At 39.2% G+C, this 16,737-nt stretch overlaps 1 protein-coding gene across 2 annotated transcripts in view; it reads left to right on the plus strand.

The window, feature by feature from the left end:
* The window catches only part of PLAU (plasminogen activator, urokinase), a 41,838-nt gene extending 26,173 nt beyond the window's left edge, over positions 1-15,665 (plus strand). For both annotated transcript variants that reach the window (XM_044056766.1, XM_044056765.1), the window contains 6 exons: positions 757-854; positions 4,243-4,435; positions 10,099-10,244; positions 11,318-11,458; positions 13,142-13,290; positions 13,873-15,665. In XM_044056766.1, coding sequence (XP_043912701.1) covers positions 757-854; positions 4,243-4,435; positions 10,099-10,244; positions 11,318-11,458; positions 13,142-13,290; positions 13,873-14,043 — 898 coding nt within the window. In that variant the 3' untranslated portion in view covers positions 14,044-15,665. The remainder of the gene's footprint in view (positions 1-756; positions 855-4,242; positions 4,436-10,098; positions 10,245-11,317; positions 11,459-13,141; positions 13,291-13,872) is intronic.
* The last annotated feature ends 1,072 nt before the right edge of the window (positions 15,666-16,737 follow it).

The raw sequence follows: 16,737 nt of genomic DNA on the forward strand, positions 1-16,737 counted from the left end.
ATGTCCTTTGTTTGTGTCTTCACTCATATTCTGTGGATTACCTAAAAGGAGCTTATATTTCTTTCCCCATTCTTCCCTTACGTACTTAACATAATCATTAATATTTTTAGTGGGATACCCTCTTTCCTTAAATAGTCTAGCTACTATCGCTAGTTCTTCATCAATGTCTTCCTCATTAGATGTCATTCTTGCTATCCTAATGAGTTGGCCTTTCACAATACTGTTTTTTTGTTTTATAGGGTGATTGCTAGAATAATGCAGGTATGAGTTACTAAAGACTGGTTTTCTATACATACACATATAAATTGTTTAAACATATTTATTCATTTTTTATAGTTATAAGTATTTTTAGGATATGTATTTTGCATTGACTATTTGTATATTTAATTTTTTGGAATTTTTTGTAATTTTAAAAGATTTTTATTAATGTCAATTGGATGAGTCATCAGTTCCTAATGATGTAATTTACTGTTTAAGGGGAAATTTTGGAGGGAAAAAGTTAGATTCTGATGAAATCCCTGCTTTAGAGGGAAGAAAGCGCTCAATCAACTGTTTTTTAAGGATATACCTGGAGATTTTAACAATACCTGGAGATTTTAACAATAAAGGAATGGTGTTTTGAATCCATATGCAGTAACAGTGCTTTTCATTGAGTCCTTTGCAATTACATTAGACAGAGAATGATGAAACATCATGTGTTACATGCATCGACTATTGAACCAACATACTTTCTTTGTTTTGTTTTGTTTTTTGTAGGAATCCCAGCAACGAGGAGATGCCATGGTGCTATGTACGATACAAAAATCATATAGTCGAACAATTCTGTGACATTGGACAGTGTAAGGCTGAGCCATGTAAGTCACCAATACCTTAAGAATAAACAGCTGGTATACTGGCATATCACACACAATATATTATTCAGAGGATGTTTGTATATCACCCTTTGATCAGTGTTTGTAACTTGTGGAACTCAGTGATTTTGACAGTTCTGATTTCACGCAGTTGTATTCATGCAGTAGTGGCTGGTATCCGTAGCTGATTGTGAAGTGTGCAAGATGAGTCTTGTATACTTCAAAGATGCTCCGATTCTTAAACTCTTGCCATTTTCTAGACTTGACATGGCACACTTTAGGCAGTGAGATTCAGAGTGCGCATTCTAATGTGGTAGTCAGTGGGAGGAGGCATATATAAATGACTATCCTGGAATGCTGCTCTTTTAAAGGACTTACAAAATATAGAAATCGTAGATGCCTGAACTATGCAAGGACTGGGCAGTGCAAGGATCTTAAGCAGTAAGTGTATGTGGCATTCTTCCACTGCACACCTGTCTTTGCAGGGTGAATCAGTGCCACCTTGCCCTGCACAGACAGCTGATGTATTTAAGTCATATTGTGTGTGAATGGGAGTGTATGACTGAGTGTGTCCATGTGCCCATGTGTGTGTGTGTGTGTGTGTGTGTGTGTGTGTGTGTGTGTGTGTGTGTGTGTGTGTGTGTGTGTGTGTGCGTGTGTGTGTGTGTGTGTGAGCACTAGGACAGTGTGTGATTGGGACTGTCTCTGCATAAATGAGTATTTTGAGTGTTGGTGTGTGCCTGTGCCTATGTGTGTGTGTGTGTGTGTGTGTGTGTGTGTGTGTCTGTGTGTGTGTGTGTGTGTGTGTGTGTGTGTGTGTGTGTGTGTGTGTGTGTGTGTGTGTGTGCACGTGTGTGTGCATGTGTGTGTGTGTGTGAGCACTAGGACAGTGTGTGATTGGGACTGTCTCTGCATAAATGAGTATTTTGAGTGTTGGTGTGTGCCTGTGCCTATGTGTGTGTGTGTATGTGTGTATCCTTTTAGTGCTTGTGCCATGTAGTAGCTCAGGTAGTAGGTGATCTGTTGCATAGTTGTTCCAACTGTGCAGTAGAGCAATGCATAGTCCCATTTTTATGGGTAACGAGATGTTATACTTTTTGGCCTATAGATGTCTGTGGGCTGGTGAGTGACACTACAGTGTAGTTCAGCATATCCGTACATGGTAAATTGCAGTTCTGCACCATTACTACATATACCAGCCTTAGTATTGGTGTAATGAGTGAGAATTAAACTTTTATATGCCCTCTGTCCATTCAAAAGGGTTATATGACCTGTGTACCCATTAATCCAGAAGCTTTGTGTAGTCTAGACAGGCAAACAGAATTTGTTTTCATTAGGGATATTGAGCCACTCTCCTGTCTAAACTATAAACAAGGTGCAACAATTTTTATCCTGAGTACCCATTCTATCACTAGTTTACCTTTTGTTCTGTGAACTAACTGTTCTTAATTTGAGTGGCTTTAGCTTTTGTATTATAATGTCATCTTTTTTTATTGATTTACAGTATTCATCTTGTATTATAGTGCAGTCTTTCTTTTTGTATTTATTTATAATATTAGTTATGTACTCATTTTCACTTGATTTCTTTCTTTGCAAGAGGTTTTGTCCCCAGACCTCTACAGAAAAGCTGGAATTTCCTGGTTAACAAACAAAGAAATAAGTAATAAAGATAACACAAACATACAATATGTTGTAATCACTGGAATGACATGAAGTTTGAGATTACTTACCTAACTGGTTAGATAACAGCAAACTTTGTTCGTTCAGAGTTTGTCAGTCAGTAGCACTTTTGCTGTATGCATTCCATTGCTTATTTTTACAATTATCTATAGTTATACATCATACATTGATGCAAGGGTTTGTGCATGTTTTGCAGTAATTTCACTTTTTAGGTGTACAAGACATTTGTCATTGCCTCTTTCACATTTCATGATGTACAACATAATAGTGACCACCATGTTTTGTCTACTTCATTGGTCACTGGACAATAACAGTGGCCACTGTGATAGTTGCTTTTGAAGGTATACACTGTTTTCTTTTTCTGGTTCTTTGTGGATTGTGGGGTGAGGAGGGAATGCTTGCATGACAGAAGATGATTATCAGTTTGTGATGTGTCAAGGGTAGTGCTAAATATGGCATTGCATAAAAGCAGCCCCAAGTGAATATTCTCATGCTTACTTTTCATTTTCATAACCCGTAGTAATAATAGATCGTTATTTGTAATGATTTCAAAACATTGCTTACTTTTCATTTTCATAAACCGTAGTAATAGTAAATCGTTATTTGTAATGATATCAAAACATTGCTTACTTTTCATTTTCATAAACCGTAGTAATAATAAATTGTTATTTGTAATGATTTCAAAACATTGCTTACTTTTCATTTTCATAAACAGTAGTAATAATAAATTGTTATTTGTAATGATTTCAAAACATTGCTTACTTTTCATTTTCATAAACCGCAGTAAATAATAAATCGTTATTTGTAATGATTTCAAAACATTGCTTACTTTTCATTTTCATAAACAGTAGTAATAATAAATCGTTACTTTGTAATGATTTCAAAACATTGCTTACTTTTCATTTTCATAAACCGCAGTAATAATAAATCGTTACTTTGTAATGATTTCAAAACATTGCTTACTTTTCATTTTCATAAACCGCAGTAATAATAAATCGTTACTTTGTAATGATTTCAAAACATTGCTTACTTTTCATTTTCATAAACCGCAGTAATAATAAATCGTTACTTTGTAATAATTTCAAAACATTGCTTACTTTTCATTTTCATAAACTGTAGTAATAATAAATCGTTACTTTGTAATGATTTCAAAACATTGCTTACTTTTCATTTTCATAAGCCATAGTAATAATAAATCGTTACTTTGTAATGATTTCAAAACATTGCTTACTTTTCATTTTCATAAACCATAGTAATAATAAATCGTTACTTTGTAATGATTTCAAAACATTGCTTACTTTTCATTTTCATAAACCGTAGTAATAATAAATCGTTATTTTGTAATGATTTCAAAACATTTGGCTAGATGTCTAGTTAGGGGTTGCAGGTTGGCAAAAAGGTTAAAGTCTTTACCTCACAAACACAAAATAAAGGGTTTGATTCTCACCTTTAAAGGGGAAATTGGCTAGTCTTCAATTGTCTGGCAAGGGCAGATAGACTACGACTTACCAATCAGCCAGTCAAAATGCCTTATGTGCTGTTTATCTTTTAAGAAATGCCCCCACCTGCTCACGATATCTGGTCTAGATATTGCTATCTGTTGCAGTTTGAGCTGTAGTAGCTTGCTGTCTTTAGTATGCACCTATGTGAAATTAGCTCTTTTATACTTGACAGAGCATTCTATAAATAAATAAACCTTATTTATTTCTAGCTTCAACTTGTGGACAGAGAAAAGAAAAAAAGTTTAAAATTGTCGGAGGAGGGTTCACTGGAACAGAAACTCAGCCCTGGATAGCTGCTATCTTTAAATATTCCAGAAGGGATAGGGCAACATTTTTTCGGTGTGGTGGAACTCTTATTCATCCTTGTTGGGTGGTAACTGCAGCCCACTGCTTCCCTGACAGGTGGGTGCTGCTGTGCAAATATCTACTTGCTTTTATTACATTTGCTACATATGTTGGACCCCAAACTTTCATTCAACTTGTGCTACTAGAACCGTCAAACAAAAAAAGTTGAACAATGTACCTGGCTTTCTGCTTTTGCTTTATTTTATGAAACTTGGCTGTGCTGTTTGTTTTACCTTGAATTTTAACATTATGGCTTCACATCCATAGATATGTGCCATGTTCATTTGATATTGCATTGTTTGAATATTTTAACTGGTCATTATTTCATAGGAACTGCTACAAGGGTCTGTATGCTAAGATTAAGATGGATTTTAGATAGTCATTTTAATAACATTTAGAAAAGTCTCTCTAGAAATACCGTACAATTCAGTGCATATGCTTTCTCAGGGTCCCTATTATCTCACACCAGTACTTATGAAGGCTAATGCCCTTTTAACAGAAGCTGTATAACAAAGTTCCCTGCCATACTTTGTGAATGACTTTAATCTCTGTAATTAGGATGGTTCGAGCCTTGTCTGGTTTTGGTCCTAAAATACCTATTCCTTTTGATTAACGCTGTCTTAACTTACATTGCATTATGACTGTCAATGAGAAACAGCTTCACTAGGTAGCAAACTGCAGAAACCAGTAAAACAAACTATGGTGCACGTGAACATTACAGGCCTTCAGCTAGTGATGAGGTTTAGTGTTCTGTCATTATGCATTGCATGCTGGTTTATTATGTAACATTTTTTTTACTCTAGTAGCCAGGTTATGGCTGACTATTTTTTGAGGAAGCTTAATTCCAGCAAATTCAGACTCGAGTGGGATTCATAAAGTTGGTGTACAGAGTGAAGGGTTAGTGTATAGGAAAATGCTTTGGAAATGCCATCACAATTCACAACAAGAGTATGTCAGGGCTGTGTTGAAGATTTGCCATTATACTCTGAGCCTGCTCATGGTGCATTGAAGCTATGCAGACGAGCAAATCACCCTAACAGATTAATGTAATTTACAGACAGAGAGAGACACTGTACCAAGGGTGTCACTTAACATGTCAGTAGAGTATAGTTCTCAACATGTACTAATCAGCCACAAGTCAGTAAAATAGTAAAGCAGCAGACGTATGTACATCAATGGTTAAAGTCTTTGCCTCATAGGCAAAAGGTGCAGGATCTGATTCTCACCTTATGTTGTTGACTAGGCTTAAAATGGCCCTTCAGGGAAGCTAGCCTAGTATTCACATATGAATTTTGTAACACTGACAGCACCTCTTAGACAAGTCAGCAAGTAAACACATGCACACACAAGTCTTCATACAGCTACATGTATATAAAAATATATGGGCATTGAAACTTTATGTATGTATAGACCAATTTTATACATGTACATGCATTTAAGATATAGTGTTAACAGTGCAATGCAAGAAGGTTAATCCATCCTGTAAGCTGCTGGTAGAGCTGACAGGGGACATCTGTTGTGCAGCTGTACCAACAAGTAAGCATGGGCTGCACTTCCCACAGGATAACCCAGATGGGCTGTGCAGCATAACGGGCATTGATGTCAGGTCCTGAGCACAGAACTGTAATAAGATACAGGTTACAAGTGGTACCTCACAGGAGTCTGTAATGGGCCTAATGCACTTCAGACTTTTCAAATGCTGTACATACTAGTCATGTCATCACTCTGTACTCCGAAATTTACAGTTGAAAATGTGTGTGTGTGTGTGTGTGTGTGTGTGTGTGTGTGTGTGTGTGTGTGTGTGTGTCTGTGTGCGGCTGTAGTTCATGACATAGCAGCACTGTCTTGTGCCACTCTTCTCTCACCCAGTACTGTTCGTAAACATAAAAATGCCCCACTACAGAGCTTTGCAGAGGTGGGCTCTACAGTGCTATGTGCCCTTTACTTCCTTGTTGTTCTCTCTTGCACCATTTCTCACTGTGTAACTGTATGTTGGGGCACATAGGTTGTGATGTCCTGTATCACCTTTCACTACACTGCTTACAGTGGGGTGCACAGGATGTGATGCCCTGTATCACTTCTCACTGCACTGCTTACAGTGGGGTGCACAGGCTGTGATGTTCTGCATCACTTCTAGCAAAACTACTTACAGAGGGGTGCACAGGCTGTGATGCCCTGCATCATTTCTAGCTACACTACATACAGTGGGGTGCACAGGCTGTGATGCCCTGCGTCAGTTCTAGCTACACTTCTTACAGTGGGGTGCACAGGCTGTGATATCCTGTATCACTTCTCGTTATACTGCTTACAATGGGGTGCACAGGTTGTAATGTCCAGTATCACTTTTCACTACACTGCTTACAGTGGAGTGCACAAGCTGTGATGTCCATTACCACTTCTCACTGCATTGCTTACAGTGGGCTGCACAGGCTGTGATGCCCTGTATAACTTCTCATTACATTGCGTACAGTGGGGTGCACAGACTGTGATGCCCTGTATCACTTCTCACTATACTGCTTACAGCGGGGTGCACAGGCTGTGATGTCCTGCATCACTTCTCACTACACTGCTTACAGTGGGGTGCACAAGCTGCGATGCCCTGTATCACATCTCACTGCACTGTGTACAGCGGGGAACACAAGCTATGATTTCCTGTATCACTTTTCGCTACACTGCTTACAGTGGGGTGCACAGGCTGTGATGTCCTGTGTCAATACTCACTACACTGCTTACAGAGGGGCTCAGTGCTCACTACACTGCTTTCAGTGGGATGCACAGGCTGCGTTGCCCTGTATCATTTCTCCCTATAGTACTGTACAATGAGGCACACAGGCTGTGATGCCCTGTATCGTTTCTCCCTGTAGTACTGTACGATGAGGCACACAGGCTGTGATGCCCTGTATCACTTCTCCCTATAGTACTGTACAATTAGGCACACAGGCTGTGATGACCTGTATCACTTCTCCCTATAGTATTGTACAATGAGGCACACAGGCTGTGATGCCCTGTATCGGTTCTCCCTATAGACTGTATGATGAGGCACACAGGCTGTGATGCCCTGTATCACTTCTCCCTATAGTACTGTACGATGAGGCACACAGGCTGTGATGCCCTGTATCGGTTCTCCCTATAGACTGTACGATGAGGCACACAGGCTGTGATGCCCTATATCGGTTCTCCCTATAGTACTGTACGATGAGGCACACAGGCTGTGATGCCCTGTTTCACTTCTCCCTATAGTACTGTACGATGAGGTACACATGCTGTGATGACCTCTATTGGTTCTCCCTATAGACTGTATGATGAGGCATACAGGCTGTGATGCCCTGTATCGGTTCTCCCTATAGACTGTACAATGAGGGATACAGGCTGTGATGCCCTGTATCGGTTCTCCCTATAGTACTGTACGATGAGGCACAAAGGCTGTGATGTTCTGTATCACTTCTCCGTATAGTACTGTACGACGAGGCACACAGGCTGTGATGCCCTGTTTCACTTCTCCCTGTAGTACTGTAAGATGAGGCACACAGGCTGTGATGCCCTGTATCGGTTCTCCCTATAGACTGTACGATGAGGGATACAGGCTGTGAAGCCCTGTATCGGTTCTTCCTGTAATACTGTACGATGAGGCACAAAGGTTGTGATGTTTTGTATCACTTCTCCATATAGTATTGTACGATGAGGCACACAGGCTGTAATGCCCTGTATCGGTTATCCCTATAGTACTGTATGATGAGGGATACAGGCTGTGATGCCCTGTATCAGTTCTCCCTATAGACTGTAGGATGAGGCACACAGGCTGTGATGCCCTGTTTCACTTCTCCCTATAGTACTGTACAATGAGGCACACAGGCTGTGATGCCTTGTATCAGTTCTCCCTATAGACTGTACGATGAGGCACACAGGCTGTGATGCCCTGTTTCACTTCTCCGTATAGTACTGTACGATGAGACACACATGCTGTGATGACCTCTATTGGTTCTCCCTATAGACTGTATGATGAGGCATACAGGCTGTGATGCCCTGTATCAGTTCTCCCTATAGTACTGTACAATGAGGCACACAGGCTGTGGTGCCCTTTTTCATTTGTCCCTGTAGTACTGTACGATGAGGCACACAGGCTGTGATGCCCTGTATCGGTTATCCGTATAGTACTGTATGATGAGGGATACAGGCTGTGATGCCCTGTATCAGTTCTCCCTATAGACTGTATGATGAGGGATACAGGCTGTGATGCCCTGTATCGGTTCTCCCTGTAGTACTGTACAATGAGGCACAAAGGCTGTGATGCCCTGTTTCACTTCTCCCTATAGTACTGTACAATGAGGCACACAGGCTGTGATGCCCTGTATCAGTTCTCCCTATAGACTGTACGATTAGGGATACAGGCTGTGAAGCCCTGTATCGGTTCTTCCTGTAATACTGTACGATGAGGCACAAAGGCTGTGATGTTTTGTATCACTTCTCCGTATAGTATTGTACGATGAGGCACATAGGCTGTGATGCCCTGTATCGGTTATCCCTATATTACTGTATGATGAGGGATACAGGCTGTGATGCCCTGTATCGGTTCTCCCTATAGACTGTACGATGAGGCACACAGGCTGTGATGCCCTATATCGGTTCTCCCTATAGTACTGTATGATGAGGCACACAGGCTGTGATGCCCTGCATCACTTCTCACTCTGTTACTGTATGGCAGGGAGTAAATATGCCATGCTGTGCACACTGTCTAGGTGTGACTCTATTCCTTGGCTTTTGTATGTCTTTGTACACGATTGCAGCAAAGTGAACTGAGCCCATTCATGGCCCACAACATATTTTAATCTGCAATCATGGATAGACATCCCAACAGACACACAGATTGTCTTATAAATTGCTTGTCCATCACTCCATTAGCCAAAACATTGTATGTTCTACATATGGTGTGTAGGGTAGATAGCTTCTGGCTCAGTGACCTGATTGAGAGATACTATCACAGTACAAAACTGGTCAAAGGCAGAAGCCAGCCTCAGATGGAGTGTTACTCCATCATGAGACTTAAGCACATATACTCTCAGTCATTGTCTAGCTAAAAAAAATAAATAAATACATAAAATAAACATACAAATGCTAGATATTTGTTTTTCTCCTCTTTTTTTTTTTTTTTGGTATTTCAGGTGTTGTCATCATGTGTCCCAGTATTTCAGTAGGGTACTCTTCAAGGCCGCACATTTTCAGGATATAGAGAATATTAAGTCTTCCTTGGGATTCTGTAACATGTAAGTTGTAATGTAAAATAAGGAATGGAGCAAGTGCCAATACAAAAAGTTACACCTCTGGGTTCCAATTTACAATAGTGGGCTAATATGTCAAAATGCCATTTGGTTAGTTTGTTTCCATAGGTACCACATGGCATTTAGCCTTCAATAAACATGGACACGGGTGTCATGTTTTGTTGTTGTTTGACTTTGAACACCGTTCTAGGAACTAGGTTATTGTCACGTTCAGGTCCAGTTGAGATTTTGTGTGAAATTGTAATAGATGACTGCTAGCTTTTCAAAACAGAAATAACAATGCTGATTTTTCCGTGCCCTTAGACTTGCTTCCAAAAGGCTGATCTGTGTATGGTACAAGTTTGTGTTGTGAATTAGAAAACCTAGTTCATAAACTATGTTTTTAATAGAATTGTGTATGTTCATATGTCATTCATTTTTTATTTTCTTTTTGATATCTTTCAGCCAAAAGCCAAATGATTTTACAGTTGCCCTTGGAAAGTCCAACTCAAATGAAACCAGAGAAGACAGGGAACAAATGTTTGAAGTCGAGCGCGTCATTGTTCACAAAGACTTCAGTGACAGCACAGGAGCCTATGAGAATGACATAGGTAATAAGATTTGTTTTCTGATACGCAAGATTAGAAGACAAATTCATCCTGCACGGAGCTATAATTTACTAGCTGACAAGTATAGCCTGATAAAATATATTGCTTGACAGTAAGAACTTTTGTGATGACTTGCAACGTGCTAACTTTTTATCCCATTACATAGGTTAGGGAAAAGTATCTTTGCTTTGGGGCTGCCTTTAATTTAACTGCGTTTGTTGGCTAACAGAAAAGGCAGTAGCACATTGTGTGTCACTTTTCTGGACAGACATAGACTCAGATATTTTTGAGTGTAAAAGATGACTAACTAGTACCTGGATTTGTGCCACTAATCACATGATAGTAGAATTCCTGTCAGGTGTTTTTTACTGACAAATCCTAGTAATGCCGCTGAAGTGTAGAGATATTCCATTGCAAACTGAGAACATGGCAAGCTTTACTTATAAAGCCCAGTCCCTTTAATACATGGTCATGTTTTTATAAGCATTCACACAGAAGGCAAATATGACTTCTTTGTCAATAAATATTAGGTTACCACCAACAGGTAATCTGAAAATGGAGTCCTTGTTTTGTTTATTTTCCCCTTTTTCTTACACATTTTTTTCCTTTCATCTGTATGCCACCTTTGGACACTATGCAACCAGACCTGCCTCTTCCAGATTCTAAGCAACTGATATATTCACTATATCTATGTTTTGACTGTTTAGTAAAGCTGAGATCTCATATAGGAGAATAAAATTGTTCATCTCTGCCTCCCTCTCCTTGGCCTTTTTTTTATATGTGTGTCTGTTTTATTTTTGGATAAGGGTGGCTATTTCTTTTGCTAAACTTATTTAATTTCCTTCAGTGCAGTGTGGGCCATCAGCATCAGTATAAGCCATAGGTCTGAAGCATGCGCAGTATGTAATTCGACAGTCTGAAGCATGCGCAGTACATGATTCGACAAATAGTCTTAATAGATGACTTCATGTGATAAAGATGCTTTGTCAACCTTGCAGAATCACTTAAGCATCTAATATGTCACTGGTTTCTTATGTGTTGCTGTTTACTTATGCAAATTTCATTTTTTGTCTCAGCACTTCTACAGTTAAAATCAATAAATGGTGGCTGCTCTGCAGAAACTCAGTATGTCCGACCTGCATGCCTGCCTCCATGGGATTTAACTCTGAAGGATGGTTGGAAATGTGAAATAGCTGGATATGGACAGGAAGCTGCAAGTAAGTCTGTTTTCCTTATCTTTGCAGTGAAATGAGATATGTCTTAGTTGGTTAAAAGAATGCTAATGTAATGAAAGTATACAGTGTCAGTGCTAACAGTAGGGCATACTGGGATAAAACCCTGCCTTCTTCCCAGGTGATCCAAGTTCAGCTAGTGGTTCAGGTACTGGAATAGATTGGAGGGGGGCAGGAATGAATAGTTAGTACCTGCTTGCCTAGCCTCATTGGAAGTAATGGTTGTCCATTTGACTGCTTGACCACATGGAGGTGGAGTCTTATAGTTGATGAAGCTGCAGCTGTTAGCCAGAGATGTGGACTTGGCTTACTGGGCTGGAGATATGGCTTACATTTTTATAGTGGTGGGAACACTCATATACACAGGGAGGGCACAGTTTCCCCCTGTATAGGGCATAGTTGAGGTATGATTAAAGACCTAAACTTCAGAGCCTTCATTGTTAACATTATCTGATAACAATTAAATGCATAGAAAGCTTGTGTGGCTCTCTGGATGACAAACCCATCATTTCCAACCAGGGACACCCTGACTGATGGAACAGTGAATGAGTACAAGATGAATTTGGAATGGGGGCTGACGGTCATCAATTGCAGATGTTGAGAAGCACATAGAAAACTAAACATACAATTTCATATCATTTTATTAGTGATAACAGTATAAAGATCTGCATTTACAAGCCTAGTGCATGTGCACTTAGTTTCACTAGAAAACATACTGTTCAGGCATAGGCCGTGGAAATGTTCCCCACCAGTGTGTATTCAGAGCAATTACATTATAGGGAGGAAGCAACTTAGATGAGGGACATAAAGTCTGTGTTCCAGGGCCACACTAATTTTATTGGTGTGTGGGCAGGACATTCTGGTGGACAGTGGAATGCCAGTTACATGCATGTTTTCCGGAATCTGAAAATGATTATTGCCTGGTGTATAATCTTCCATCATTGTATGTATAGTTTCCCCATAAAGGAAGTACAGAACTAAGTTTTTTTTTTTTCAAATGGTATCTTCCATAAGGTGTCTCTTGGCAATTATCCAAATTACTTAAATCTTTATTAGTTAATCCGCGGTGGTGGTGCTGCGGTAGCGTTGTCACCTCCCAGTAAGACGCTGTCCGGTTCGATTCTCAGCTAGAGTGTCTTCTGCGTGGAGACATATGTGAACGGGTGTACCTTCGTTGAAGGTTATGCGTCAGGGCTGGTAACTCGGCACGTAAATATCAACTACCAGTCATTAGCGGACCGGAGTTCCGCTGTGGTGACCCCTAACCGGGAAAAGCCAAAAGACACAACAACAACAACTTAAATCTTTGTTAGTTAGTGTCTCATATGGTAAATCTGGTCCAAAACTGAGGAAACTTGCTCCACAGACAGGGTGACTAGAAAGTAGATTTGTTTGGGCAGTCACTTATATTAAAAAAGTGCAACTATAGAGAAATAACTTCTAAGAAACAGATTGTTAGTTGGGTACAAGATATTATTATTTTAGGAAACAAACTCCAATAGGACCATAGTTGATAGATTTTTGGGTGCCCCTTAGACTACCAATGGTTATTTCCAGAGTTAGAATAATAAGGCTAGCCTGTACCACACACCAAGCTACTGTAATAAATTTTGCAAGCAGATTTAAGCTACTGCTAAAACACATTTCTCCTTCCATTTTTCATTTTAGCTAGTTACAGGTACTCTCAACAACTGAAGGAGGCAAATGTTCAGATTATCAACCAACGGACTTGCAGTTTGGAGGAATATTATGGCTCCTTGATCAGTGACAATATGCTCTGTGCTGGTCACCCCCTTTGGAAGGAAGATGCATGTAAAGTAAGTTCAAAATACGTTTTGTAGTGAAACAGGAAACTGGTGAAGTGATATAGGTAAAATGTTTACATATTACCATTCTGCTCCATGATCTTGTCAAGCTCCCAGTTCACTAACAGGACTATGTTTTAAATATATTAGTGTGATGTGTTTCCCTGCCATATTGCCATATCTCTGTACTTTGTATTAGAAATTATTATGCCTGTAATTTTGAAAGCACTGTACTATTTCTCTATAGTTGTAGTTGATGGTGTTTGGGTCATTCTTTAAATCATTTCATAACACTTTCAGCCTGAGAAACAGCTGCATGCCCATTTTGATTTGTATGTTTGCCCCTTCTTTTGTTCCTGGATTGCCACAAGGACTCCAGATTGCTGTACATCTGTATGCACATTTTATCTACGTCTATGTCCTTATCTATATTTATATTTGTAGCTGAATTTATATCTATACATTCATTTAAATGTTTATTAACAATTACAAATCCTCACAGAGGTTAAAGGTTACAACGCATTGGATAAGCAAAAATATAAGATTACTAAATGTGTACTTGCTGGCGTATTAACAAAGCAATTTTTTTTTAAGGGAGACTCTGGTGGCCCATTGGTTTGTGAGAAGGATGAACGTATGATTTTCTATGGTATCATCAGCTGGGGTGACGAGTGTGCCAAACAGAACAAGCCTGGTGTTTATACTCGTGTTACACGCTACATTGATTGGATAGAAATCAATATGAGTAACAATCCCCCAAAATAAAGATGCTAGAAAAAAAGCCATTTGGGAGAATTGACAAGAGGTACCTCAGTAAAGACATTGGAATTTGCAGTACAGATTCATGTTTGCATTGAAACTGCAAGCCAAATGGAAAAACTGCACACCAAGCTCTGTTACAAAATGAAGTATTCAGCCTTTGAATGTGATCAGTTTTCCATGCTGCATATTTGCTTTTTAATTTATTTATTTATTTTTACCTTTATTAATAGGTTCAGTGGTCTGGTTCAGTCATTCAGACCATTTCAGCCACAAACAAGACAATCAGTGGTAGTCAATCAAATAATACATAAATTGTATGTTACCATGTAACATGGATGTATAGTTGCATATTAAAAAAATGACTGTTTACAAATATGCACTTCTCAGTGACATAGCTACGATTTTATGATTACAGATAGTAATAATGGCCAGTACTTTATTATTTTCCTAATCTTCAGCAAAGGGTCCTGTCACTGTGCCAGAGTCACAGTTTGTGTACTGCCCCTTACTGCGTAATGAACATACTGTATGCAGAACATGTGATTTGTAGTCTTGCCTCCTTTCAGCTGTCATCTACTTACAAATGAACAAATGCATCTAATTAAAACAATGATCCTACGTCAACTGTATGCCTAAACATTGGCATTTCATTGACTTGAGCAGATAGGATGACTGGCAGGTACTGCTTGACAAAAAAAAAGTAATATGGAAAAAATATGGCTGGCAGCTAAATCTAATTTTTCCTTGGACATTTCTATGAAAGATATATACAACTAGCAACTTATACATTGTTTGCATTACTCATGGCATTTTTATATTATGAGACTTTTTGTGTTACAAACAGCCGCTTGCTTTTTTGTATTATTTTACTGCACCCAGGCATTTTTGCTAGTCTTTTGGAGAGTGGTTTAAAACTTTGGCTATGCTTTAATTTTATTTTTTTCACCATTTGTTGACTGTTTAGCTACACTGGACCAGTCACCCTTTTCAGTCATGACCCAAGACTTTTAGCAACAATACAAACAAATAAACAAAAAAAAAGAAAGAAAGAAACAGAACATCACAGAAATTTAACGTATACAGTTAATCATGCATTTGGGAACATAGAAATGAAGATGACAATGTCATAGTATGAAGAAGTATGTAAAGTAAATACAAAAAACAAAATAAATAAATTGTTCTCAGTCTGCCTTAACAGTTTTGTAGGCCTAATCTACAAACTAGACAAAAACGTGCACTACGTAAGCCCAGAGGTGTATTGTTGTTGTTATTAATAATAATAATAATAATAATATTATTATTATCTTCCTTAGTGCCTCATACTGCTTTGAAAGGGCAGTAACTTGCACTGGCAGTATGTGGTAGCTGACAGCTATACTATCCTCTAAAATGGTGTTTCCTGCTGATCCATCACTTACCTAATATCCAAGTTGTAGACAGAGTGAGAGAGGATTGTAGGATCTCTTAAAATGTCGTTGTTATGCAAATAGAATAGTTGGACATCATTTTATTGTTATTGTACTTTTTATTTTGTTATATTAAGACCATAAACACAAGATACAGGGAAACGGGTGGAGTGGGTGGAGAAGAGTGTCAGGAGTGATTTGTGACAGACGAGTACCTATAAGAGTGAAAGGGAAGGTCTACAAGAGGGTAGTGAGACCAGCTATGTTATATGGGTTGGAGACAGTGGCACTGACAAAAAGGCAGGAGTTAGAGCTGGATGTGGCAGAGTTAAAGATGTTAAGATTTGGGTGTGATGAGGGTGGACAGGATCAGGAATAAGTATATTAGAGGGTCAGCCCAGGTTGAAAGTTTTGGAGACAAAGCCAGTGAGGCAAGATTACGTTGGTTTGGACATGTGCTGAGGAGGGATGCTGAGTATATTGGGAAAAAAGATGCTAAGGATGAAGCTACAAGGTAACAGGAAAAGAAGGAGGCCTAAGATAAGGTTTATGGATGTGGTGAGAGAGGACATGCAGGTGGTTGGTGTGACAGAGCAAGATGCAGAGGGCAGGAAAAAATGGAAACAGGTGATCTGCTGTGGTGACCCCTAATGGGAACAGCCGAAAGAAGATGATGATGATGATGATGAGGAATAAATGTCTAACAGATGAAAGAAGATGATGATGACAAGGAAAACTAATGGCAACAGAGCATGAAAAGTTTGTAGATGTGTCCAACTTACAGCTAGATATTTTACCCAGCAGCACATAAGAAGGTGGTGTACCAGTTAGCCTTGAAATGGGTCATAGGGAAGGAAGCACATTTACTGATGCAGGCAGAGTACACTTAGTAGACAAAAGGACACTGAGGGCTATAGCATGATGTCCATTCTAATGAAATTATGGTTTCCAGTGGGGTATCGTAAGGGTCATTATGAGTGACTGTGCTTTTCAGTGTCAATATAGCTGGCATGCAAAAAAGTCAGAAAGGAAAATTCAGAATTTTTGCTGATGATACAGTTGCACTACTGACGCAAAAAGGCATACAAATTATGGGGAGGGACTTGGCAGCATTGTAGGAAAGGTATAATGTGACAGTTTAAATTCAGTGCAAAACAGTGCACTGAGCAAGGTTAGCAGCAAGCAGTAGCAATGAGAAAGGCAGAAAGAGACAAGAGTGCCTAAACTAGGTAGTCTAGTAATATAGGCAATAGTATGACAAAGTGGCAAAAAAGGCAGAAGGAATTCATAT

This window comes from Protopterus annectens, chromosome 14.part0, assembly GCF_019279795.1.
Source record: "Protopterus annectens isolate FY-2018-M chromosome 14.part0, PAN1.0, whole genome shotgun sequence".
In the NCBI taxonomy this organism is placed as follows: domain Eukaryota; kingdom Metazoa; phylum Chordata; order Ceratodontiformes; family Protopteridae; genus Protopterus; species Protopterus annectens.